At 39.2% G+C, this 22,351-nt stretch overlaps 1 protein-coding gene across 1 annotated transcript; it reads right to left on the bottom strand.

Moving 5' to 3' along the window:
- Positions 1–2,867: 2,867 nt before the first annotated feature.
- LOC120304885 (lysosomal acid lipase/cholesteryl ester hydrolase-like) lies at positions 2,868–22,140 on the bottom strand. Its single transcript, XM_039335939.1, has 9 exons — positions 21,964–22,140; positions 20,788–20,905; positions 17,502–17,700; positions 15,906–16,015; positions 14,182–14,315; positions 13,382–13,522; positions 6,544–6,615; positions 4,800–4,871; positions 2,868–3,933 (listed from the first exon to the last, which is right to left on the bottom strand). The coding sequence occupies exons 1-9, from the start codon at positions 21,976–21,978 to the stop codon at positions 3,700–3,702; spliced, it is 1,095 nt and encodes a 364-aa protein (XP_039191873.1). The 5' UTR covers positions 21,979–22,140; the 3' UTR covers positions 2,868–3,699.
- Positions 22,141–22,351: the final 211 nt, after the last annotated feature.

Raw genomic sequence — 22,351 nt, 5'->3', positions numbered from 1 at the left:
TGCAGCGCAAATTCCATGTCTCTATACTGTGAAATAATTAATTCATCTTGTGTCATATCTATCTTGTTCTCAACTTCTTCAACTCTACTTTCCAATCTTGCTGCGTTTTCAGTCACCTCTTCCATTTTGTCATCAATTCTCTCAATATGCATGGCTAAACCTTGAAATGCTAAAATTATATCTTCCCTCAATTCTTTATTTTTTTCCTCCAATAGTTCTGCCATAACAGCCCTCTCTGAAGCCATTTTACAATCCAAAAGATCAGCTACCTCCTCTTTAATATCCAAAGCATTCTTTTTTAAAGCTTCTTGTAAATCTTTAAGTGAAATTGCAGGTGGGGGAGAAGGAGGAGGTGTCTTTGGCTTAGGCTGAGAGATAGTCTGAGTCTGAGTCAATGGAGAGGAAATAGAGGCTTTAGGCACCAAAGAAGCCAAACATTTTGAAGCCATCCTTATAACTTTACAATCTTAGGATTCCTGCCTCTATACACAAACTGTAACAATTTCAATAGGCTAAGTCCATTACTCTGAAGAAACTTTGTTGCAAAAGTCAGAGAAAGTGAAAGTCTTCAAACAAAGACAGAGAATTCCTCCACCATTTTCCCCCTTTTTTCTTCCCCTTCCACGCCCTTCTTGTTAAAATACTAATTAGGGAAGATATTAATTTTTGAGTTAAGGTTGAAATACAAAATCAAAATATTATTTCTCCTGTACTGCTCCATCTGCTTCTGAGTTTACTCACAATTCCTCTTGATTTAGCAGAGGTGTAGGCAGCATCTTGCTCCGTTCTCCCATTCCAGAGAACAAAGGCATCCCAGGATGCGGAGTAGTCCCAGACTCCGAAGGAGCTCTCACTCTTCGTCTCTCAGAGTATATTTGGGTTTTGAGCAGGAAAGAACCTACCACATTTGTCCTTTTTTATTTCATTTCCAAGATTAGTGACTAATATCTCAAAGATGCTTTACTTCTGCTTCTTTATTTAAATTCCCCACTATCTGCCGCTTGTCTCTTTCATCGTCTGCAAGCAAACCAAATGCAACTTCCATTTTTAACTCTTGTATATAAGTGTCAGCCTTTGAGGTTGTCCAGACAAAAAGCACACTCAGTAATACTAGCTCTAACTTATTATAAGATTACATTAACAGAATCTTGCAAGTCTGAAAGTATATCTCTCCCTTCTCCCTCACCTTTACAGTCCAAGGAAGGTACCTTCTGAGACATTCCCAATTCTTCTGTGGACTCAGCTGCTGTTCCATGTATCTCGGTGTATACTTTTGCTGGCCACATGACCATGTAATTGTCTTCAGACTATGCTGGCTTCCTTGACTAAGCAACAAAGATAACACTGCTCCCTAGAGTCAGACACAACTGGATAGGGGAAATCTTTACCTTTACCTCCCCCCCCCCAGTTTGTGGCTTTTCCACCCATCTCCCAAGGCCATTCCCACCTGCAATTACAGTAACCATGGAACAGCATTTCTCTGTTCAATGTCCATGTTTTATAACATTTGATTTAATGTATGTAATGACTCCCTTGGATGATTCCCCAGATACCTCTTTAGATATCAGCTTGCAGGAGGATGAGCTGATCCCTGGCATGTCAGAAACTGAGTTGATTGATGGCTATGAATGACCATCCAGAAGGGATTTGGCTAAGGCTCCAGCTGGGAAAATCTTGTAGTTGCAGACACCCAGCAAAGAGGAGGAACTGCCTTATGCATCTGATCTGAGAAGAGCAGAGAAAAGGCAGGAGCAGAAAAGGTCAGCCAGACTACTCAAGAGGAGAAAGCCCTGACTGTCTTGATGGGCTGCACTGGGAGCTGATTATTTATTATTACAGCAGACAGAGGGAGGTGTTGCTGGGAACAATGTGTTGTTTCATAGCTATGTGTTTTCTGATCATTGTGATTCCTGCTTCACTCTGGATTGACACAGTGTTTGGAATTGAATCATACCTTGAAAATTCTGGACTTTTCTTGCCTTGTGAGCTCTCCTGTGTGTGGATTTAAGTTTCCCTGGTGTATTTAAGTTGGTCTGGTGGAGTTATTCTGTTTGAGAAACTTTTAAGTGCTTTTTGGACTATTTGGCCATTGTAATGTTGACTAACCTTAGTCTGTTTGTGGCTGGACTTAATGGGAAAATTCTGGGTTTTGCTGAAGGGAATTGCTGGGGAATATTAATATTAATAAACTCACTAAACTCACTAAACCACAGTGAGTGAGTGAGCCGGTCAGCACAGTGTAGCCGAACTGTGTTTGCTGTTTTAACCCATATATATTATTGTTGTTTTGCAATTTATACACCAGTTTTTTTTCCTGGTTCTTCCAAACCTGGTGACTAGCATAAATAAATATCTTCCCTCAGATCACATAAAAAAAGCCTATCTTAATATCTAAGTGCTCCATCTGTAGTTTTCTAACTGGTCCTACACTAAATGGATGCTTGCGTCTTTAACTGCATGCACAAAACTATCACAGTCCTCTTCATGATTTTGTATTCAGCATTTTGTTAACCCAGATTTGTGGTGTAGCATATAACTATGAGTATCATGATGTAGCCTGTTATGTTTGGTGATAGGTGAGGCATTGACAAAGCAGCAGGTGCAACAACAACTCTTTATTTAAGGTTTAAACAGAAGCCTGGATAACTGCCGGTCCATCCCTATTTATACACTCAGAAACTAGGTGGCGGCCAATAGGATTCAAGTATTAGTTCCTGCTTTAACACAAGTTAATTAGCAAGTAGACAGAAAGTCTGGCACTTAACTGACAGAGTCTTATGATCATTTTTTCAATATTTCCAAGTAATTCACATCAATATATTACATAGCCTATGGCTTTCTGGCCTTTTGGTAGTTCTGTGGGATTGGGCACATCCTTCCTATAGTGGTATTGCACATTAATGTCTGGTGGGATTCCTTTATTAGATTTTAGGGATATTTTAGATTTTAATTCTGTTTCTTGTTCTTACAATATGGCAGCAGCCCCTTCTGAATCATAGCTCTGGGTGCTACTAGGTGGTTTGGACCAGAATCCGAATCCTGCAACTCATTTTGGGTTATCTTTTCAGAATTATTTCTTCATTAAAATAATAACCCTATCTGTATTTACTTATCCAGGATCTGAATCTAAAACCTGTTAAGCTTTTGCTCCAAATGTGCCATTTAATTTCTTTTCTTTTTCTTTAGGGATATGTGCATAACACTTGCCACCAAATGCCTTTAACTCTGACAGAGTAGACTTGTTCCCCTTCTATATGGAGTTTTCCTTTCGTTTTGCAGACTGGCTTTGTGAAATGTGCTTCTCCCCAAAACTTATCTAGGAAGTTTGCATTCAGCAGAAGGCATATCAATATGTTTAGCAAACTTTTATTCTTTTCTACTGCTACCCCATTTTATTAGTACTATAGCTTAGTATTTCTGCTATGATGGGCATCCAAATTAAAAAAAAGGAAACCTCTTGATGGTCTATGAGAATTTAATTTGTTTCTCAATTACAGAGGAATAAGGTAAAAAATTTAGAGGAAATGGGAACAGTTTGAAGAAGTGAGTTAATGTAAATACCATTTAGGGAAACAGTGTTCAGTCAGATTGCAAATATTTCTTCAACTAACTAATCAGCTCAGCTGCATTAAGACTTTAAGGTGTGTTTTTAAATTGTCATCATACAACATGCTTTCTCTGTATATCACTGCTGAAGAATCATGCATAACTTTTCATTATCTCAATGATACGCATGTACATAATCTCAGTGGCATCCAGTCCCCAAATGTAATCCAGATGTTGCCATTCAGGAACATGTTGGTGATAAATGACGTTACTAAGCCGCGATATTAATGCCTCGACATCTCTTATGTTCACAAATAAGTCATTTCCACCAGACCAGAGTGCAATGGGTATTTTTATATCTTCTATCTTGTATACAGGAGGAATAATCTGGGAAGAAAAGCAACAAACCTAATTAGTCAAAAACTGCTCGGGAAAAGATACAACATATAAAATATTGCAAATTACCACTTTAAAAAAAGTCAGTGAGCAAGCAAAGTAGTAGGACTTCCTAGAACTCAGTGCAAACACCAAACCTGTAATGAAACTGAGTTTCTCTCTCTCTCTCTCTCTCTCTCTCTCTCTCTCTCTCTCTCTCTTTCTCTTTCTCTCTCTCTCTCTCTCTCTCTTTCTCTCTCTTTCTCTTTCTCTCTCTCTGTGTGTGTTAGACATGTTTTTTTTAAACTCTGATGTTTGCCTTCAATGCATAGCTGATCAGCTCAGAGCCCCAAAAAGGGCAGGACATTCTGCCATTGGTCTAAAAGAGATCATGCTAGCTTAAATTAGTGATGCAATTCCTGGTGTAAAGAAGCCCTGGTGGCACAGTAGTTAAAGTGCAATATATTGCAGGCAAACTCTTCCCGTAGCCAGGAGTTTGATTCTGAATGGGCTCAAGGTTGACTCACCCTCCCATCCTTCTGAGGCTGGTAAAACAAAGACTCAGATTGTTGGGAGCAATTTGCAAGTAATGCTTCTACATTGCAAACCACCCAGAGAGTCTATAAAGCTCTACAGGGTGGTATATAAGTCTAAATTACATTTAGGTGTTGACTGTCTTCAGACTGGGAAGGTAAGAAATATTTCTTTACATTTACAGTCACTTTGATACACTTTCCTTATTTTGCTCAACCTTAGCCTGCAAAATTTGAAACAAAGTGGAAAAAAATTCTACCCACCTACAACACATCTAACAGGGAAAGCATTCTGATCTAACAGCTACAAACATATTTCACAGGAAAAATGTTTTATTTTCATACCTGGTTATACTTCTCCATATTCTTTTCCTTAGTGCCATAGTCGTATGCTTGAAACCCTTTTTTATTATGGATCTGTAATCAATAGTATGTAATTACAGAACTGAGTAAAATATAACCATCATTTTGATAACACGACACCACTGCTATACAAGCTACATTGGCTTCCAGATGCAACTCAAGGTCCTGGTTGTCATCTTTAAAACTCCTCATGGCTTAGGAATGAGCTACTTATGGACCGTCTCTCCCCAGTGGTCTCTATCTGTCCCATCCAGCAAGAGATTATGCCTGGGTACCATCAGCTGTGGGCTGGATTGGTCCCATCCATGCTGGGCTTCTGCAAGACCTTGAAAACCTGGTTTGATGCCCAAGACTGGAGAGAGAGAGAGAGAGAGAGAGAGAGAGAGAGAGAGAGAGAGAGAGAGAGAGAGAGAGAGAGACTTTTTGTATACTATATGTGACTTTAGTCAGTTTAGTACAGAAAGTGTGTATACAGATGGGAAAATCTGTAAAGGAAATAAATAAATTCATATGTATCAAAGCAATATTACTCACACTTGAATCTCAACAAAATAAAAGGACAATTTATTCTAATGCAACCATAACTTAAAGGACTTAGGCTAGTGATAGCCTACAGTATTCAAGCAGTCACAATATCTATTTCAGCAATTTTATAACAATATGATCATCCCAATATTTCCAACTTACAGTTATAGTTACTTCAATAGCAATATTAGATTTAATTTTTATAATTTTCCAAAATGGAACTTAGAAAATTTTCTGTTTAAAAAACTTTGAAACATGCTTTATGTAGAAAGTGCTGTATACAGGCAGTCCCCAATTTAAGAACAAGTTCAATTAAGTCTGTCCTTAGCTCAAATTTGTATGTAACCCAGAACAATATTACTGTTTAATTCTGTATAAGTAATATTATTTAATGAAATTGAAGCATTGTGTATTTATCCTGAATCATTGTGTGTTTAACTTGAATTTTGCTAGGATAAGCTCCGTTCTTAACTATGGTTCATCCTTAAAGTAGGACAGACTTAAGCTGGAGACTTTCTATAAAAACAATAAAGATTGCAGCATAAACAGAAAAACTATATACTAACATCATATGCTGAATGAGCTGAATGTAGTAGTTCCAGATATTACAAGCTGCAGATTATTATCCCCAAAGGAGACAGTTTTGAGTTATGTTACAAACCTTACAGTTTTAGGTTGCTTTCTCTGATCTAGTGCTCTTCTTCTTAGCCAATTTTTTTTACTTTAGTCAGTTTTATTTATAGTTAATGTTTTATCAATTTTTAATTTTTTTAAAAAATCCTTCAACCTGAAATGCATCTGTGGATTGAGTTGTTTTAGACATTCAATTTGTTTTCTCCCTTTCTGCCACTAGATGATCATGAATGGATCTCCTTAGGTATGATTTAATTATATCAATGGAATTTATAAATTATATAATTATATATTTGTTTAGTTGATTTCTTTGTCCTGACTCATTCTATTCTAACTCATTCTATTTGTGTCTAGTATTGCTGGTATAATGGGTGAATATGTATGGATGTGATTTATTAGGTTGTATTTTAATTAGGATAGTCCCTGGTGCTGGAAATGTTTAATCAATTCACACATGGCTCCACTGGATCCAGAGTTAGTCAGAAGCAACCCAAATATAGTACAATGATTAACAGATCTCTTCTACGTATGGTTAGAACTGGATTCAATCCATGATACAATAACATACCTGTTTCCAGTGAAAAATGTTTTGCACAGATGTTCCAGCAGGAGAATGTGCTATATACACATCCATACGACTCTGAAATAAAACAATTGTTCAACTTATTTCCCCTAATTAATTGCATCTGCTGTATAGTAAAAATTCAGTTAGGGCTTTTCTAAATTTTTGGGCCTTTTTACATTCATGAATAGATCTTATACAATTGATGAACATCCCCAACCCAGGATACTTTCTTGTTCTGTGCAGTGCAGTAGATTTAATTTTCATAATTCAGCTGGAGTTAATTTGCTATATAGTTACTTTATATTTTGAAGTTAATTGCAAATACATCAATAGTCTTGGATGACTCTAGCCATGATGTCAGAATCCAATTATATTTCATTTCTAGCTACCTACTCTGGAAAAAAACCATTTCTTACTCTCTCTGGATTCTGTCATACTATGAAAGGGGAGGAGAATAAGCAAGAGGGTTTTATGGCTCTCACTTCCTTCATTAAACTACAAAGGACTGGATGTTGATTCTCATCAAGAGGACTGACCATAATAATATGGCCATCGCTTTTGATCTAATCTCTCTGAAGTCTCTCTTTTGCTGGCAGTGAGGGAAAAGGGGGAGGGAATAATGCAATGCCTGGGATCTGGGAAAAGATGAGGATGAGTGATTGTCGCCCGGAAGAACTGTGGGGCTGCTGTGGGGCTGCTTGGGAACATTTTAAAACATTGAAGATGGGAGAGAATTCCCCAGTTCCTGTTTAGAACGCCTGCAATAATTTTCTCTTAATAAAGATGCATGTTGGAAGAGAAATTCCAAGAGTTCTGTCTTCTTAAGATGTAAAATGAGGTGGGTCCTTACATTAGACAGGATCTGCAAAATTAGTCCACCTGGAAGGGAGAACCTTGCCGGGGGACTTTGCAAAAATTACCATGTCAGACAACGGATCAGGGAAGGGAGAAAGCCCCCCCCCCGGAGAGGGAGCCACTGCCCCGACTGAAAATCTGCCAGATGTCAGGAACTGAGAAGTCAGATTCCTCAGGAGAAGAGATGGTGGAGACACGTAATCACAAACCTCGGTGGTCAATTGGCATTGGAAAGAAAGGCAAGTGGGAAAAGAAATCAAGAAAGGTGACCCTGAGACGGGGGGCCAACCAACCAGAATGGAAGTAGGAGATGGGGAAATCCCTGTACGCAAGTGAAGAGGAAGGAAGCTGGGCACTGCACTCGAGCTGGATCCTACAGAAAGCTATCAACCTGATGAAGAGAACCCTCAGCTCCCTAGGAGGGGAGAATTCTGAGCCCTACGGCTGCACCAGCTCCTGGAGCCGCAACTGGAGAGACACCAAGGGGGAAGTGGAACCTGCAGCCACGGGGAGTCCACTGATCCAGTAGTCCCCACTCTCTGCCAACCCGCAGATGGTGATCTGGATGGAAGACAATACCACCGACAATGAAGGCATCGATCCATTCAAAGACTCCCACCGCTGGACATGAGATTCAAGGGGGAGCTGACACACTTGGGGTTTTTCCTAATCCAAGTCCTCAGATACATGGAGGAATATGGGAGACATATCCCCAGCGACAAAGCCCGTATCCGGATCCTGCAATCTGCTCTGGACGGGCCAGCCGCAGATTGGGTGGTAAACTTGCACGACTCCAATGCCTCAGAGCTCAATGACTTCAACTGTTTCATGTCCTCTCTGAAAAGGTGATTTGAGGACCCCCTGGCTGACCCCCCATGAAAGGATAAAAACTATGAGGCAAGGCAAATGCCCAGTAGCCAAATATACACAAGAAATCCGGGTCATTGCCAGCAAACTGAACTGGCTGGAAGATATCCTCCTTAGCCATTTCAAAGATGGACTAAACTACGACCTATACAACACTTGCCTGTCCTGAGGGGACCCACACCAACTTGATGAATGGTATGTCCTGGCAGAGGAAGCAGAGATCGACCTACTGAAGAGGCACCGCCAAGGAAAACAAAGTAGCCGCTCACTGCTTGAGTCGATATGTGAACCAGTGAAACCATTGGCTACAACCAAGAAGCAAATGGGGTGTTTCAAGTGTGGGAGAGAGGGGCATCAGGCTGTAGAATGCCACTCAAAAGCCCTCCAGAACAACCCAGACAGATCACCGGCCAGCAAATCTGGGAAGTCTCCAGCTAAGCCAAAAGAACCTGCCATGAGAGTGATGGAGGGGAAAGAACTCCAGCCTACACTGCAGGGCTGGTGGATGCCTCAGACAACAGCTCAGAGGGTGAACCCCTGGTAAATGGACCCATTGCACCCATCCTCACGACAGTGACTATATTAATTCCCCCATGCCCAAAGCTGTCAAGGTGAAAGCCTTAATCGACTCTGGCTGTACCCACTGCCTTATTAGCCTGACGCTAGTGGGAAACCTGGGCAGTCCGTTGAGGAGACTAGAACAACCAATCTCATTTGGCCAGTTAGACGGGTCCATAGCAGGGGGGGGGTGCCAGCTACCCTAGCCACTTTACTAATCAACCTGTCCCTGGGCAATCATGAGGAGGACATAACGTTTATGGTGACCCCAGGCATGGAATGCCCAATGATCCTAGGGATGGAATGGTTAAAGAAATGGAATCCCTGGGTGAATTGGAGGATGGCAGAAATCAATTTCCCAAAGGGGGATCCTATGAACTTAAAACCCCAAGGAGATCTACCAAAATTAAGAATGGAAAAAGCATCCATGGGAGAGGAAAAGGGGCTACCAGAAATACCAGAGGAATACAGAGATCTTGCTGAAGTTTTCAGTGAGGAGAGGGCAGATGAGCTTTCGCCCCACCAACCCACGGACTGTGCCATAGAGCAAAACTCCCAAAGCCCAGATTATACTCCATGAGCCTAAAGTAGAAGGAGGAAATGGAAAGATTCATAAAGAAAAACCTAGAAAGGGGGTTCATTGAACCTGCCAAGCCTAAAGTGGTTGCTCTGGTCCTCTTTAGAGAGAAGAAGGATGGCTCTTTATGCTTATGTGTGGGTTATAGGCTCTTAATTACAATCAGTGAAAGCAACCTATACCCCCTACCCCTCATGAAGGACATGTTATCACACCTCTCAAAAAGGAATTTTTTTTACTAAACTAGATCTAAGGGAAGCATACTATCACGTGAGAATTAAGGAAGGGGATGAATGGAAGACTGCATTTAACTGCTCCATGGGGTGCTACCAATTCAAAGTCTTGCCATTTGGATTACAAGGGGGCCCCATAGTATTTATGCAATTAATCAATGACGTACTAAGGGAGCACCTATTTAAGGGGGTCCTGGTTTACTTAGACAACATTCTTATCTTCACTGAATCAAAAGAAGAACATGTCAACCTAGTCAGAGCAGTTTTAAATAAACTGCAAGCCGCCCCCCTATATGCCAAACTATCGAAATCCGAATTCCACCAGGAAAGGACTACCTAGGTTATCGCATATCCCCACAGGGCATTGAAATGGACTTAGGAAAGGTCAGAGCAGTATTAGAATGGGCACCACCTCAAACAAGAAAGCAACTGCAAAGTTTCCTGGGTTTCGCAAACTTTTACCACCAATTCATCTCCTCATTTGTCCAGATAGCCCTGCCCCTCATGAACTTACTAAAAATGAAGGGAGCATCCTCAGTAAAACCTAGCCAGCCACTAAAATGGACAATGGAATGACAAGCGGCATTTGAGAGATTAAAGAGACTCTTTTCTGCGGAACCAGTACTGAGACACCCAGACATGGATAAGCCCTTTGCAATATAGGCAGATGCAAGTGATGTGGCAGTGGGAGCTGTTCTATTACAAGAAAACAATGAAGGGGTATTGCAACCCTGTGCGTATACATCCAAGAAAGTCACCAAAATGCAACAGCGCTGGCCTGGGTTGGAGAAAGAGGCATATGGGATACGTTGGTCATTACTCACATGGTGCCAGTTCCTTGAAGACAATAAAATCCCTTTCCAGGTGTGGACAGAACACAAAAATTTAGAAGCCTTGAAAACATTCAGGAAGCTCAACCCCAAGCACACCCGCTGGTCCCAGCATTTTCACCAATTCCACTTTACGCTCAAGCATTTGCCAGGGGGAAAAAACTTCCTGGCAGATGCACATGTCCCATATCTCGCATGCCCCAATATAACAGCATGCGAGCTACTGACTCTAAACCGATGATGGTAGAATCACAACTGGCAGCGTCAGTAACCACCAGAGCCAAGCTAAATTGAAACCACATCTGGGTAGCCAAACTGGAATTGAATTCTGAAAAAGTTTGGAAACAGATGAATGGTTCCAGAAAAATAAACATGTGTGCACAATGAAAGACGGGCTGCCTTGGGTGGGGGAAAATTATATATACCAACAACACAAAGAGTCACATTCATGCAGCTTTGCCAGGACACAAAATGTTTGTAAAAACATTGCACTTAATTAAACGGCAATTTTGGTGGCCGTCCATGAAAAAGGACATAGAAAGTTACGTGGCCAGCTGCCCAAAGTGTGCAACTGCCAAGAGGTTGCAAGGGAAATCTCCCAGACCATTACAAACAGTGGAAAATCCCTCAGCCCCCTGGAGGGAAATAGCCATGGATTTTATAGTGGAATTACCAGAAAGCAATGGGAATACTGTCGTCTGGACGATCATGGACTTGTTTTCCAAAGAGGTGCATTTTATCCCTTGCCAAGAGATTCCCACTGCAAAAGCCTTAGCAAAACTTTTTGTGCAGCATATTTACAGATGCATCATATCTGATAGGGGAGTGCAATTTACATCTGCATTTTGGAAGGAATTTTTATCCCTTTTAGGGACCACTCAGGGACTGACATCTAGCCATCATCCTCAAGGGAATGGACAAACAGAAAATTCGAACTCAGTACTTGAGCAATATCTAAGATGCTTTCTTAATTTCCAACAGTCTGATTGGATGGACCTACTCCCCTTCACAGAAGTGGCCTACAATAATGCAGTCCACTCCAGCACAGGTTACACTCCTTTTCAAATAGCTACTGGTCAAAGTTTCAACCCCATGCCAGAACTAACCCCAAATGAACCGGCGATCCCATCACTGAAAGAATGGATGGAACAATTACAAAACACCTGGCCAATAGTTAGAAAAGCACTAGATGAAGCTAGGCATGCATACAAAGCACAAGCCGATAAAAAAAGGGTTGAGCCTACACCATTCATTATAGGAGAAATGGTGTACTTATCTACAAAATACCTAAAATCCCTACAACCCTGTAAAAAACTTGGACCAAAATATATAGGGCCTTTTCCAATTAAAGGAATCATAAACCCAGTAACAGTAGAATTAGAATTACCCAAAAATCTTAGGCAAATGCACCCAATTTTTTACTGCAGTTTGCTGAAAAGAGAGCATCAGTCACCTTTATGGCCCAAAATCCCCACCACCACCTCCAATCATGGTGGAAGGTGAACAACACTTCAAGATAAAGGAAATCCTAGATTCTAGGAGATATCTTGGGGCACTCAATACCCAGTAGCATGGAAACATCTCCCTGCCTCACAAAACGAGTGGGTCCATAAATGTCATGTCAGAGCCCCGAAGTTATTAAAGAAGTTTCATACAGAGTATCCAACAAGCCAGACTAACTTTTACACCTGTTTTGTTTTCTTTACAGGTGGATCTCTCTTATTTTTAAGGGGGGCAGGATGTCAAAATCCAATTATATTTCATTTCTAGCTACCTACTCTGGAAAAAAACCATTTCTTACTCTCTCTGGATTCTGTCATATTACGAAAGGGGAGGAGGATAAGCAAGGGGGTTTTATGGCTCTCACTTCCTTCATTAAACTACAAAGGACTGGATGTTGATTCTCATCAAGAGGACTGACCATAACAATATGGACATCACCTTTCATCTAATCTCTCTGAAGTCTCCCTTTTGCCAGCAGTGAGGGAAAAGGGGGAGGGAATAATACAACGCCTGGGATCTGGGAAAAGATGAGGAAGAACTGTGGGGTGGGGCTGTTTGGGAACATTTTAAAACATTGAAGGATGGGAGAGAATTCCCCAGATCCTGTCTAGAACGTCTGAAATCATTTTCTCTTAATAAAGATGCCTGTTGGAAGAGATATTCCAAGAATTCTGTCTTCTTAAGATGTAAAGTGAGGTGGGTCCTTACAGTTATCCTGCAACTAGCCAGAAAGATAAAGTGGCAGCTCAGAATGCAGTCTATGTGCTTTGTATTTTTAGTTTTCAGACAATTATCGTTCCAGTTTGCTGACATTGGATACAAGTCATTAGTTTTTGGAACATCATAAAGCTTGATTCTTCAATTCTATTGGAATGACATTTGCTAAAAGCAACTTGGAAAGTTCTCACTTCAAATATAATGAACACAGTTACCTCTCCTTTTCTAATTCTTTCTTCCAGGAAATCTTGAAATGCAAAGGTTAATAGTAAAGCTCAACTTTGTCTTATTTAAAATTTGAGAAAAGGTTTAATCTAAGGGCTTACAAACCTTTTCTGTAAATGGCCAGATTCTATCCCCTTCCCCCTGTCTCCATGTGAGTGACTGGCAGGTCTGCAGGCTAGGGAGCACATCAGGCATTGGACAATGCTGGCCCAGCAAGGGCTCAACAGATCGCCCCCTGCTGCCCAGAATTTCCCATATTTGTCTCTTAGCTCTGCTCCAAATCCCAGAGTTTGTGACCTGCTGCCCACCCACCCATCCATGCTTAGCTCGGAGGCCATATAAAAATCAGTTGGCAGGTGAGATTTGACTTGTGGACCATGCTTTGCCTTAATTTAAGTAAAAGTTTTATTTTCCACCCGGCATTGCAAACATGTTTAATAGAAACCAAGCCTGACCCAGTTTTCCTTTATACATACCAAGTTGCAATTGGGAGTATTAGAACCAACTACAAAAGAGATTAGACGTTCGCAGATTTTAGGTTGAAAATTACAAAATGCAACCCTTAGCTTTCTCATAGACGTAGGATACTGCAAAATTCCTTTGTAGCCAAACAGTGTCTGAAATATATTGATTAATTTATTCATTAGTTAATTGGAACTGTTAGAATTAAGCCAGATCAAATATCATCCTAACGCTATATCCACTATAAACCATAAATTTAAGAAAGAAAAACTCCTTAGTTCGGGAATACACAAACTGGATCTTTGCATGCTACACATGAGTTGAAATTCGAAAAAGTGGACAAGAAAAAACAAAAGTTCATTTAATTTAGCTATTGTAAATAAAAGTATATTAATGAAATATAGGTATATGATCATCTTCACATACCATATAAGGATTTTTAATGCTTTTTTCCTAAAAACAACCTGTAGTCAGTTATGAAGTTTTTATCTTATCTTATTTTAAATATTTTTCAGCCAACTCTGGTGGCTCTCAGACATTAAAAAACATAAAATCTTTTTTTTAAATGCTTGGTTTTTTCATTTATAATATAAATACAAAAATACAAAAGAAAATATTAGGAAAATAAGAGAGAAAAAAGGAAGGGAAAGTGTGGGGCAAAAGGAAAAAAGAAAAAAAGGCATTAAATTCCAACTCTCTTTGGATGATTAACCTCCTTTTCAAGCTATGTCCACCTTTCATTACTTTACTGTTACTTTCTTTGGAATAATGCACTTGACTGTATTATGCATCAACATATCCCAAAAGCACTTACATGAAATAGTGAATTATTGAGCTTTATTTTTAATACAGGACTTGTAGCATATGTTAGTGTGGCTATAGGTCCCATTCCAAAAAAGACCTTGATTTTTTCAGCCAGTTCTGGCCAAGTAGAGAATGAGATGAAACCTGAAGAAATAAAAGATTTTGCAAAGAAAGTGGGCCTCTTCAACTGTAGAGGAGAGCAAAGTTTTACTCTAAACCAAGGGTGTCAAACTCAATTTCATTGAGGGCCACTGTGGTTGCCCTCATGGAGCTGGGTGGGTGTGGCCAGGGTGGGCGCAGCCTACTGGGTGGGCATGGCTGGGGTGGATGTGGCTTATTGGGTGGGCATGGCCAGTTTGACGTCACTCACATCAGGGTGCCTATGGGGGCCTGGGCAGGACTGGGGCAGATCCGAGGTTCTCCAGCAGAGGGGGGTGGGACCGGGGTGAGCACCAGGGAGTAGCCTCACCATCCCTCTCAGACTGTGGGGGGGGGAGCTGGAAAGTGACGCAGACTGCCTGGAGCCCTGAGCAGCAGAGGTCAAATGCCCGGCCCTCGAACTCCCATGGCACCTAGCCCAGCCCACTTCCCCAAGGGGGTGCCCAGCTGCGCTTACCTCCTCCTCAAGGCTGCTACTGTGCTCACTCTCCTTAGCCAGGTTGCTCATGGTGGGTGCAGGAGGGCAAAGTGAGTAGATCATAGGGAGGCCCACTCCTTCTCCATGCAAGGAGACCCAGCTTTGTAACTAAAGCATCCTTCATGATAGGATGGGAGACCCCCAGGATAGGCCAGGAGGAGGGGGCAAGGGGATGCAAAAAGGCAGCAGGGCAGGACTAAGGCAGGACTTCCATCAGACCCTCCCTCCCTCTCATTCCAATCTACTTACTTACTTACTTACTTACTTACTTACTTACTTACTTACTTACTTCAAAACAGAGTGGCCTGAAAATATTTGAGGTAGGGAGGGAGAAAAACAGGCAAGAAACGCAGCTGGGGAGGTGTCTCCCTTCATGAGGAATGAAGAAATGCACCATCGCCTGGAAGTGGCCAGAAAATGGCCCTCGTCTACTTCACATATCCAGCTTGGTGGGCTCCGGGGGAGGGGATGTCATGAGAAGTGTGAGAGTCGACGTTACCTGTGCAATGCCACCCAGCCCCCAGCATGCCAAGTTTTGGCAGGCAGCAGGGCGCAGGGCGCTCTCCTGCCGACAGCGCCGAGAGGATGGGCCAGGCCATGTAAATCTATCATTTCAGGGCTATCATTTCATGTTAGAACACATTGTTTACATGCAAAATTCCTAGGCTCAGTGCTTTTTTTCTAAAAAAAAAAAAAGGTGCCGGAACTCACACATGTCATACAACCCGCCTTGCCTACCCTACAAGGTTCCATCCCAAAAAGGTGCCGGAACTCCATTCTGGGCATTCTATGAGAAAAAAAGCCCTGCCTAGGCTTATCTTTCTGTAGAGTATGGCAAGACTTATTGCAAAAAACTCTTACAGAGGAAGAGCTGGGTTAGATGAGCCAAGCATTGCAAAGCGGTTCATGATTAATAGGAATTCAGAAGTTGATTTGTCACTCACAAATTCAAATTCATCCTAATTTGGCCTCCATAAAGTATTTGCCAGGAAAAATGCATTCTCAAATTGTACACAGCAAGTTGCACAATTGCAATATGTAGACTGTAATAGTTTTCCTCATTCATCCCTGCTCATAGATTTGCCTATGTAACTTACCAGCAGTTGTGCCTTCTGAATGGCCCACATAATAAAGCTGCTGCTGTTTGGTTTGGTTCAGGATAAAGTATATGGCTGCTGGAATATCATAGTATCCCATCTCATGAAAACTAGGAAGAAAGCAAGCAAGCACATGGCTTTATAAATGCTCAGAAATTAGCTCAGCTAATCACATGGAAAGGACCACAGGGTAAAAAGCTGTAAAGGTATTCATACAAGTGTAAGAAGGATTTTAGAAGATGTAAATGAAGATCAGTTTGTTGGGAAAATTTAGGAGAAAATAAGAGGATCCTAGATTACAGATCTTGTTGAACTAATATAGCTAGATTAATATCAGCCCAGAACCTAATCTAGATTCACTGAATATAACTAGATTGAATATAATTAAAATCTTTGCTAGCAAGGTTGAAAGTCTATCTAAGCATTGCTGAACACACACGCTGTCTTTGCAGCCAGAGCATGTTTAGTAAGGAAATGTTTCAGAGTCCTTTTTTAAAGCCAGGAAAAGCAAACAACAGACAACTGTTCTTTCTGCCAAATGAAAATAAATAGCATTGGCTCCTTTGAATTCCATCATTACATTTCTCCCAGATAATGTTAAATATTTAAAAATTAAAATAGTTAAAATATACAAATTCATATAATGGTCAATTGCATAAGTTAGCAAATACATTTACATTATTTATCACTAGATAGTGCAGCATTAAAATAATGTTCTCTTCAGGTGCTCTTCTGGACCTAGTCTTAGTGTTCTCTGGAAGCAAATGGTCAACAATCACTCTGTGTGTGATAAGTATAGGAAATCAGCACCCCTCCTAGAGAATGAAATATTTGGGGGAATATTAAAAAAGGCAGGATAGAATATTTCCCCTAAAAGAGAAATGGAGAAAAATCTTAAAAGCAGAAAGCTGCCCCAGTCTTAATAGCCTCAAGCAGAAGCCTCAAGCGAAAGCCTATTAAGAAAGACTGGGTTTATCTGTTCATAAACAAAATGCCTTCAGCCCCCACAGTTGATGGGATTAAGAATTTACATTCCCCCATCCAAATTCTAAGGACAGGACATGACCTTTAGAACATAATAGAATTAATCCATCATCATTAGAATAGCAAAAGGCACAAGGCTCACTACATTGCACAACCTCCTGGACCATCTCAATCAGATCCATCCATTTGTTCAGCCATTTTAATTCTGTTTTATTATTTTTATTTTATTTATTATTGGAATACGCTTAGTAGATGGAAACCCCAGAGATCAGTTTTCATCCCTGGTTCTACTTTATATTCAGTTCAATTCAATTCAGTTCAATTCAATTCTTATCTTTTCAAGTCAGTCTTGATTCCAAGCAACTGCCTGGACAAGTCCCTGAAGTTTACTTGGCAAAATTTCAGAAGTGGTTCACCATTGCCTGTACTCTGGAACTAAGAGAGATTGACTGGCCTAAGGTCACCCAGCTTGGTTCGTGCCCAAGATAGAATTAGAAGTCATAGTTTCCTGGTTTCTAGCCTGATGCCTTACCCACTACAACAAAGTGCCTCCTGCTTCTATCTTTTTAAGTTAATAGTTAAGCATCTGATATCCCTTTTAGATTTTCTTACCTAAAGCTCCAGAATTCCTTCTGCCATGGCTTCAGTATCTTATGATTTGAAGACCAGGTGTTTCCTCTGCTATTTCCAAGCCAAACGTCATAACCATTATCTGCTAATATGAAACCAAAACTGTTGTGCGGCTGGTTAGAAATCCAGTGGGAACCATCTCCAACGACACCATGTAGCAAAAACACAACAGGTCGTGCAGCTGTAAAATGAGAAGAGATGCTTTTTTAATGAGCCAGATCATTGAAGATTGCAAAACAATTGAAGTATTAGTTGCAAATAAATCTTGCAAAGAATCAACATTTGTGGTACATTGTCACAATCTATTGTTCAAAATATGGTAGGTGACGGTGACTGAAATGAAAGCATGATCATTGCATGTTTAAATCCATAGAATTTAGGAACCGAGATTTTATTGATTCAATGGATATACTCTATAAACATACCCAAATCCATTCCTTTGTCTCCAACATTATGATATATTCTCAACAGTACCGTGATATAATCTCCCAATCTAGATACACCTTTGAAAGTTTTTTAAAAATCTTCACTGTTTATTTTGAAACATTTCACGAGAAGCTTCCATTGGATCCTAAAATATTCTTTAATAGACAATTCTACAGATGTCTTCTTAAGAGATTATTTTCCTGAATTCTTGACCTTTTTCCATTATAAATGATACAGGATTTCAGTTAAGATCATGGATAAAAAAAATAACTTCAGCAATTAGAATCCAGATGAGAGAGAGATAGTTTGCTGTTTTGTTATACCATTCTTGTTTTTAAAAATTGTTTATTGAAATGAGGAGTGTAAGATTATCAAAATCTCAATTAATCTGTCAGTCGGTCTCTTCTAAGATATTGAAAGGAGAAGGTTACAGTACAATTTCTTGTAATACCAATACTAATGTCAGTTTTCATTCTGAAAATTTTACATTTCATTTTGAAGAGCTATATCATTCCACTTCAATTATTGAAAAGTATTTTCAGCCATATTCGGTAAGAATGTTGCATAAGGTCATAAAGGCTAGACAAGAGTAGAATAGTTCAGGTTCACTTCCGGTTCTGGATCACGGTGCTCCTAGTTGCACGAAGAGACTCGTCTCCTCATCAGCTAGTTTCCCTCCGCTGGTAGACCCTTATGCCGGTTTAAAGTCGCCCTGGAGGGTGCGACTTCTGTCAAAGAGGCTTTGCTCAGCTGTGGAGGAGTGGCAGCTCCTCCAGCTGTCCAGGCTAACTCTGAGGGCTGACAGAGAAGAAGATCAGCCAGTAAAATGGCCGATCACCTAGCCGCTGGAAACCGCAAGTCAAAGAACAGAATCCAGGTGAGACTTTTTTTTTTGTTCCTCTCTTCATTTTATTTTGCGCTTTTTTTTGCCTGTAAGAGCCCTGTTGGAATTATTTCCCTGGCTTGGAAAAGCAGATTCTACATGTTGGGGAAGAAAGGCGATCAAAAAAATAGAACAAAATTTTAAAGACTACATTTTTTTTACACATTTTGGGGTACTGAAAATTTTTTTTTCCTAAGAAGTGTATTATCAGTCTATGTTGTCATTTTTTTTTGGGGGGGGGGAGAGTGGTATTATTCTCTTATATTGGAAGAGTATTTCTTTCTCCACTTTTTCCTTAAAAAATAGAAAAAAGGAAAAATAAAAATGATGACTCTTGAAAAAGATTTCTTAGCTTTCTGAGGACATCTACTGGTTAAAAGCTAATATTGTAATTGTTGACTATTTGGAGATGAGATAGTTTTGGCCTTCAACTGTTTTCTAAGAGAAAGATAATTTGATGCAGCTGAACACTTATTAAAATGGAGCTGCATTCATATTTAAATTGTAAACTTATTCTGGAAAAGATCTATGAGGCTAAATAAGAAATATGTGCTACAATGAAAGAGTTTACTACAGAATTAAGAGCCAGAATCTCTCCTTTAAACTTCAAAACTGACTTTCAGATTACACCTGATTATTCTAATTATTCAGATTACACAAGAAGAGGACCTAACTGAGAATAAAGAGAAATTGATTTTGCCTTATAAGCAGTTCAGTTATGATGTTGAGGACCAGAAAAAGCAAAGACTGAGACTTGAAATGTTAAAGCAATGAGACTTTATGGTTAAGAGAAACAGGGTCAATGCAGAGGCCAAGATGGTTTTCACTGATCCAAATGATACTATAAGCAATAAAGAGAGACTTATCAGCTGGAAGGGAAGCTCTGCTATGGAAACCTACCTGGCATAAGATGAAGCCCAGAATAAGACTGAAAAGAAATGAAATTTAAAAATTTATGTAATGGATTAAAGGCAACCTAGAATTATGGATGATTTAAGGACTAAGATTATGACCTAGATGTAAGAGAAATGGGTGACCAATGGAAGATATATAAGATTTATCTATATGAAAATTACTATTTCTAATAAGATGATTTATTAGTTTGATGCCCAATGGATTGAAATGATTTAAGATTTGATATTATCTTGTCAGCTTAAAGAGATTGATTGATGGATTAGATATGGTGATTAATGGAATATATATTAAATTGATTAAGAATGTGGGTTTTTTTAGGACGATAGGTTTACTTGTAAGAAAATTACTATGCAATGTTGAGTTAATCTAATAAGACGATTTCTTTGTTTGATAACATGAATGTTATTAGTTATGACAATTAATTGGATGAAATTTGAATTCTGGCTAATGGATTGAAATGATTTAAGGTCTGATTTTCTTCTGTCAGCTTAAAGAGATTGATTGATTAATTGATGGATTAGATATGTATAGGATAGATTAATATTTTATTTTAATTAAGGGATATTAGTGGAAGAAGAAATAAATAAGAATTATGATAAAATTAAGGAACTAGAACTTATTTGGAAGGGATATCCGAATTGATAATGTTTGTACTTAAAGTTAATTTGATTATGGTAGTGTAAATTTATAAAGCTTTAAAAACAGGTATAGGTTGAATAAATTTAAGCTAGAATTGGACTATTTTAAATAAATTATGTTACTTAAGGGAAAAAGAGAGGGAATACTTGATACACTGATTGAATTATGTATATACATTTTGTCTTGGATGTTTGATTACCCTAACACCACAGTGTGTCTTGAGCACTTTGTCTTAAAAATAAAAAAAACAATAAAATTTGTTTTAAAAAAAGAGTAGAATGGTTCAGCAATTCAGATAGGAAGAGAAAAAGGTGCTTCTGCAGGTGTGGAATATAAAGGTAGCCTCTTTGCCATTTCTTAAACCAGATTGCAATTGGATGTTATTTGACTTGCCCACGGTCTTACCTTTACTTGCAGCATTATACCTTCCATGAGGTATTCTGTTAATGGTAAGTATATATCCATCTTCTGTTTCAACATGATATTCCTCACTTGGATAGTTATGAAAATGGATAATCTCACTCTGTTGGTAGAAAGAAAACAGAGCAAACTTGTTTGCAGATATATTTTCTGAACATAAATGAGCAAACAAGATGATAAATACTACAGAAATCTCAGGAATATTCCACTTTCATGACCTCCAACTTCAGGGAGGTTGCCAAAATTTGGACCTTCAAGAGGTGGAGCATAAGCAAAATCAGATTTATTTGTTGCGGATCCATCCCCAAAGTCAATGGAATGAAAAGCTGTTTTAAGAATATTGATAATCTTTTGAAATACTTTGAATGATACAGACAAAAATAAATGCTAGGGTTTTTTTTTTTCATTAGGAGAAATAAGAATCTCAAATGCCTTTAATAAGTGTGTCTTTTGACACTATGTAGAGTACAGAGTCTTGCATTGACCCTGGAGGTAATTTTCAGGTTTTCTTTCTGTGTAGATGGAATTGTTTTACACTTGCAAAGTTCTTACTCTATGCTTGGTGCAAGGGCTATCAGAAATAAGTCTTTAAAATTTAAAATATGAAATAAAATTATATGCTTGGCCTGTGATATGACTGGCAAACAATTTAATTTGCAGGGCTCCTCATTAGGGGCTTAGAACTTCAGATTTGGGTTATGGTGGTGCTGGAAGTTATGATCTTTTCTCAGAAAAAATAAAGTACATTTAGTCATCACCTCTAACTCCCGCTGTTTTCTGTAAAAATTATTTGTTTGGGGAAGCTTCCTATACAAACTGTGTCTATTATTACATATCTTGCTTGGTTGTGTATATAAAAAAGACTTATGATCTTTGAAGCATCCCCATGATTATGTGATCAAAATTCAGATGTTTGGCAACTGGTTCATATTTATGACAGTTGCAGTTTCCTGGGGTCGTGTGATCTATCCCCTTCTGACAAGCAAAGTCAATGGACAAGCCAGATTCACTTAACAAACAGGTTACTAAGTTAACAACTGCAACGATTCACTTAACAACTGAGGCAAGAAAGGTCATAAAATAGGGCAGAACTCACTTAACAAAAGTCTCACTTAACTACAGAAATTTTGGACTCAGTTGTGGTCGTAAGTGAAGGACTACCTGTATATGTACCATCTTGATACCATCTGATCATAAATTATTGACGAAAACCAGTTGGGTGACGTCACTCTCACTTATTCTTTCAGCCCAGCTCATTTCACAGAGTAGTTGTGGGGAAAATAAGAGGGAGAAAGAGTATTAGATATTTTTGTTGCCTTCAGTTATTTATAAAAATAGAGGTTTGATAAAAAAAACTAAATAAAAATTTAAAAAATGTTCCTGACTTTGCTTTTCTCCCCTTATTTGGTGATTTTTATATTGTATAAAATAGCATATAGCCTTAAAGATTTCTACATCACACTGGAGTAAATAGAATAAACAATTCTTTGAAGGCTATAGATTTGGTGTGATGCTTCTTTTGCATTTCCTTTATGTATCAAAATATAAC

Source organism: Crotalus tigris, unplaced genomic scaffold, assembly GCF_016545835.1.
Source record: "Crotalus tigris isolate CLP2741 ecotype Arizona unplaced genomic scaffold, ASM1654583v1 scf7180000017663.5292952, whole genome shotgun sequence".
In the NCBI taxonomy this organism is placed as follows: domain Eukaryota; kingdom Metazoa; phylum Chordata; class Lepidosauria; order Squamata; family Viperidae; genus Crotalus; species Crotalus tigris.
Note: the sequence above shows the minus strand (reverse complement) of the source record. Positions and strands in the feature narration are given on the sequence as shown.